General features: G+C 40.4%; 1 protein-coding gene across 1 annotated transcript in view; it reads left to right on the top strand.

Annotated features, from left to right (window-relative positions):
• Nucleotides 1-255: 255 nt before the first annotated feature.
• LOC121814893 (leukocyte elastase inhibitor-like) overlaps nt 256-5,524 on the top strand; it is a 14,455-nt gene continuing 9,186 nt past the window's right edge. The window contains exons 1-6 of the mRNA XM_042223007.1: nt 256-300; nt 1,422-1,595; nt 4,525-4,662; nt 4,746-4,863; nt 4,960-5,102; nt 5,236-5,403. Coding sequence (XP_042078941.1) covers nt 256-300; nt 1,422-1,595; nt 4,525-4,662; nt 4,746-4,863; nt 4,960-5,102; nt 5,236-5,403 — 786 coding nt within the window. The remainder of the gene's footprint in view (nt 301-1,421; nt 1,596-4,524; nt 4,663-4,745; nt 4,864-4,959; nt 5,103-5,235; nt 5,404-5,524) is intronic.

The raw sequence follows: 5,524 nt of genomic DNA, 5'->3' as shown, positions 1-5,524 counted from the left end.
ACAGAAGAATTGTTTACATCAGAGATCTTTCCAGGCTCAATCCAAATTTGGTGCAGCCATACTTGAACTTATTGTTGTGGAGTATACAGTAGGTGTGACTTATGAGCATGATTTTCTGAAAACAGAAACAGGCAATATCATAATTAGTAGAGTCACAATCACATCTACTCATCACCGCAATATCTCAGTGTCCACAAGGGGTCACTGTAGACCAGTGTTTCCCAACCACTGTGCCGGCGCATAGTGCCGTGAGAGATGATCAAGTGTTACGTTGAAGATCATCTGGTTCCTGCGACCAGCGTGAGTAACTTGCAGAACAATTACGTTGTCTTCCACTAGCAGGCAGTACAACTACCTGCTCTAATTAAATTAGTTGCCAACTGCCAGTAAGCAGAAGAAAACGAAGAAGAAAATACATAATGGTCATGCTGTTAGACGATACAGCGTGTGTAATAGCAACAGAAAAGAAAAAGTAGTCAATCTGACCTGGGCCCTGGAGAAATTTCTCACCTGGATGAAGGCCCTAGCATGAGTAGTGGTCAGAAAAAAACAACAAAAAAGTTATACTGGGGACAAACTGAGCTAATTCTTCTATACCTGGTGCGCGGGGGAAAATTGTCAATATCCTTTTTTTGTCATTTTTGTTTGGTGGTATGCCGTGTGATTATTATTATTATTATTATTTTTAAGTAAGTAAGTAGAGTTTATTTATTAAGCGCTTTTCATAGACAGGCCGTCACAAAGCGCTGTACACAAAGATTAAAATAAACAGAAAGTTAAGTAACAAAATAGACAACATACACAATATAAAAGATTAATAGTAAATGAAAATTTAAAAAGTGTTGATCAACAGAAGGCTTGTTTAAAAAGAAAAGTTTTTAACTGCTTTTTAAAGGATTCCACAGAGTCAACCAAACGTAGTTGTGGTGGTAAACTGTTCCACAGCCTTGGTGCCACAGACTGAAAGCATCTGTCCCCTTTGGTCTTCAGTCGTGTACGGGTAACAACCAACAAACTCTGAGTCTGTGAGCAGAGACAAGCAGCAGTATATTTTATGAGAAGCTTGGATAAATGATCTGGGTCCTGGCCGTTTAGTGCATTTAGTGTTAAAACAAGAATTTTAAAGTGTATTCTAAAATCAATTGGGAGCCAATGTAAGGAATATACAATAGGAGTAATGTGAGCACGCTTGCTAGAAGATGTTAGTAGCCTGGCCGCTGCATTTTGTATAGTTTGGAGGCGAGAAAGAGATGATTTGTCCAAGCTTGTAAACAGGGCATTACAATAATCTAAACGTATGACACAAATGCATGAACAATTTTTTCCATGTTGGTAGGATTATTTGGTACTAAGTACTGAGGCATAACCTTAACATGTACAAAACCATTATACCCCTTATCATACAGTAAACCTTCCAAAAGGAATATAACTTACAGGACAAGGTCTTTTGTTTTTTTGGGGGGGGTTTCTTACTTTTCTTTTTATCTGAAAAATTAAAGTTGTCAACTTTCTGCTTTTGGACCATAAATGGTTACATTAGGGTCGCTCAGGCTCAGTGTCACATCCTTTCAGTCTTTGTCTTCAATGCCACACAGGCCCTCTCATTCAGCAAAAAGAGAGTTGTGACAGTGATGTACACTGTTTTGATGGTATATATGTATCAATCTATCAATCGTTTGTTGTAAGATTCAGATAATTATTTTTTAAAAGCTAGACATTTTAAATGAGAATAAGAAAGAAAAGTATTTCTTTGTGCCCCCTCTCCCTGTTAATGCCCTACCTGCCCCCCTGGCAACACTTTGCTAGACCCGCCCCTGCACAGTTACCAGCTGTCAGCTACCTAAAAAAGGATCCTGGTGTTATTTGTCTCTCAGAAACAGTTCATAACTTCCCTTCAACTCATTCATGTCACCTAAAAGGTAAACCTGTTTCTCCATCACCTGTTCAGCTCTGATGATCCAGTAAGGACATCTCCTGGTTTCATCTTCATGTTTCCCTCTCACCAGATAACCAAACCATATCATGACCAGCAGCTTTACAGCTGTGGCTCCAGCAAACATCAGCTGATACTAGAAATTAATATTAAATAAATTCTAACAACAGCTGATCAAGCTTAAACGTGCTGCTGTTGTTTAGCGCGACATCCGCTGGTTTCCTCTTTCTGGCGCAAAGTGGGCGATAAACAAACAAGAGAGAAAAGCCGATCAGCTGATCATTGATCAGTTTCATGATTGAAGTAGAAACAGGAGAGGGAGGGGGAGAATGAGAGAAGAAGAGGCAGCTGTGCAGCAAAGACACAGAATAACTCCAGCTTTGTGTCTTTTTCATTGTAGCTGAATTACGGGACAAACTGTTCCTTTTCACCTCAATAAGAAACGCGTAATATTTTCTCTGAATACCAGACGGGACGGTTGGCAACTCTAATAACTTATGAACAAAATAAAGTTCAACATCATTAACTTCATAGCACCACCCAGCTGTATAGAAACTCCGTCATGCTAGCTAGCACGCAGTACGGAAAAAGTCAGAATAACGAAAATAAACTCCACCTAAACTTGGTTTATATCTGACCCAGAGAGACTGCAGGTCATAACTTCTTACCTGAAGTTCAGTTCACACTTGGACCGGCGGCCGCCTCGGGTCTCTTTTCCTTCTGCGTCCCCTTTTCCTTCATCCACCTGCTGGCCTCCACCACTTGCTAATGTTACTGAATCTGTGGAAGCTCCGCGATTGCCACCACACGAAGTAACGAGTAACGACCCTATCTAAATCCCAGTAACGAGTAACGCGTTCCTGATTTTGGCATAATAACTAGTTACCGTGCTCGTTACCACAATAATAACGTAGTTACTGTAACGCGTTAGTCCCAACACTGATTAATACATACAGAAATACATGAAGTCTGGGTATACAAGTCTGGACTAAGTCTTCTTTCAGAAAGACCGCAGGAGTTGGGTTAACTGTCTTTAACTAAGTTCCACAGAAGAATTGTTTACATCAGAGATCTTTCCAGGCTCAATCCAAATTTGGTGCAGCCATACTTGAACTTATTGTTGTGGAGTATACAGTAGGTGTGACTTATGAGCATGATTTTCTGAAAACAGAAACAGGCAATATCATAATTAGTAGAGTCACAATCACATCTACTCATCACCGCAATATCTCAGTGTCCACAAGGGGTCACTGTAGACCAGTGTTTCCCAACCACTGTGCCGGCGCATAGTGCCGTGAGAGATGATCAAGTGTTACGTTGAAGATCATCTGGTTCCTGCGACCAGCGTGAGTAACTTGCAGAACAATTACGTTGTCTTCCACTAGCAGGCAGTACAACTACCTGCTCTAATTAAATTAGTTGCCAACTGCCAGTAAGCAGAAGAAAACGAAGAAGAAAATACATAATGGTCATGCTGTTAGACGATACAGCGTGTGTAATAGCAACAGAAAAGAAAAAGTAGTCAATCTGACCTGGGCCCTGGAGAAATTTCTCACCTGGATGAAGGCCCTAGCATGAGTAGTGGTCAGAAAAAAACAACAAAAAAGTTATACTGGGGACAAACTGAGCTAATTCTTCTATACCTGGTGCGCGGGGGAAAATTGTCAATATCCTTTTTTTGTCATTTTTGTTTGGTGGTATGCCGTGTGATTATTTTTATTTATTTTTTTCATAGACAGGCCATCACAAAGCGCTGTACACAAAGATTAAAATAAACAGAAAGTTAAGTAACAAAATAGACAATATACACAATATAAAAGATTAATAGTAAATGAAAATTAAAAAAGTGTGTCAACAGAAAGCTTGTTTAAACAGTAAAGTTTTTAACTGTTTTAAAGGATTCCACAGAGTCAACCAAACGTAGTTGTGGTGGTAAACTGTTCCACAGCCTTGGTGCCACAGACTGAAAGGCTCTGCCCCCTTTCGTTCAGTCGTGTTCGGGGAAACCAACAAACTCTAGTCTGTGAGGAGAAGACAACAGCAGTCTATTTTGTAAGAAGCTTGGATAAATAATCTGGGGCCATTTAGTGTTAAAACAAGAATTTTAAAGTGTATTCTAAAATCAATTGGGAGCCAATGTAAGGAATATAAAATAGGAGTAATGTGAGCACGCTTGCTAGAAGATGTTAGTAGCCTGGCCGCTGGATTTTGTATAGTTTGGAGGCGAGAAAGAGATGATTTGTCCAAGCTTGTAAACAGGGCATTACAATAATCTAAACGTATGACACAAATGCATGAACAATTTTTTCCATGTTGGTAGGATTATTTGGTACTAAGTACTGAGGCATAACCTTAACATGTACAAAACCATTATACCCCTTATCATACAGTAAACCTTCGAAAGGGAATATAACTTACAAGACAAGGTCTTTTGTTTTTTGTTTTTTTTTGGGGGGGGGGGGTTGTTAGTTTTCTTTTTATCTGAAAAATTAAAGTTGTCAACTTTCTGCCTTTGGACCATAAATTGTTACATTAGGGTCGCTCAGGCTCAGTGTCACATCCTTTCAGTCTTTGTCTTCAATGCCACACAGGCCCTCTCATTCAGCTCAGGTGAAGGCGTCCATGCAGACTTCCAGAAACTGAACGCTGACATCAACTCACCGTCTGCATCCTACATCCTGAAACTAGCCAACCGTCTTTATGGAGAAAACACTGCCCACTTCCTCCCAGTGAGTGTCCACATCAATGATTCTCTTCATAAAGTTCTTCATTACAAAGACTGGATTAATAAACAGATGTCTGCTCTCTGCAGGACTTCCTTGAAGCCACACAGAAGTACTACCAGGCAGACCTGAAGACTGTGGACTTCATCGGAGCTCCAGAGGCGTGCAGAGCAGCGATCAACAGCTGGGTCGAGCAGCAGACAGAAAGTGAGAATGTGCATCTTCCACAGCCTGAACAGCGGAATCATTTTAGCATCCTCTGTGTATAATGAAATATTGTTGTTTTCTGGTATTTCCTTTCAGATAAGATAAAAGACCTTCTGAAGCCAGGAACAGTCGACACAGATACCAGACTGGCTCTGGTCAATGCTGTCTACTTCAAGGGCAACTGGAAGAACCCGTTTAAAGAGGCAAACACCAAAGAGATGCCCTTTAAAATCAAACAGGTAGAAATTTAACTGAAGGTTACAAATTCTGGACTCAAAGTCTGAATACAGGAAACTGTAAAATGTTTAAGGTAAACACCATCAGAAGCTTTATGATAACATGATCTGGTCGCCTGGATTTCCTGTGTGTCAGAATGAGACCGTACCAGTCCAGATGATGTACCAGAGGAAGAAGCTTCCCTACAACTACATTGCTGACCATGATTTGCAGATTCTGGAGCTGCCCTATGTGGGTGAGGAGCTCAGCATGTTCATTCTGCTGCCTAAGGAGTCCTCAGACGGCTCAGGCCCTCTGCTGAAGGTACACAGCCTAGAAACAAGTTCCTGAAGAAAAGCTTCGCTTCACTTCATTTATTAAATTTGATCATTTAACAGACCGCTTCTGATTTCGTGTATAAAATGAATTTAAATATGAGCAAAAG

The sequence above is a fragment of the Haplochromis burtoni genome, unplaced genomic scaffold (genome assembly GCF_018398535.1).
Source record: "Haplochromis burtoni strain Fernald_Lab_line unplaced genomic scaffold, NCSU_Asbu1 Contig_99, whole genome shotgun sequence".
In the NCBI taxonomy this organism is placed as follows: domain Eukaryota; kingdom Metazoa; phylum Chordata; class Actinopteri; order Cichliformes; family Cichlidae; genus Haplochromis; species Haplochromis burtoni.
The sequence above is the reverse complement of the archived record's forward strand: the minus strand, read 5'-3'. Positions and strand labels throughout refer to the sequence as shown.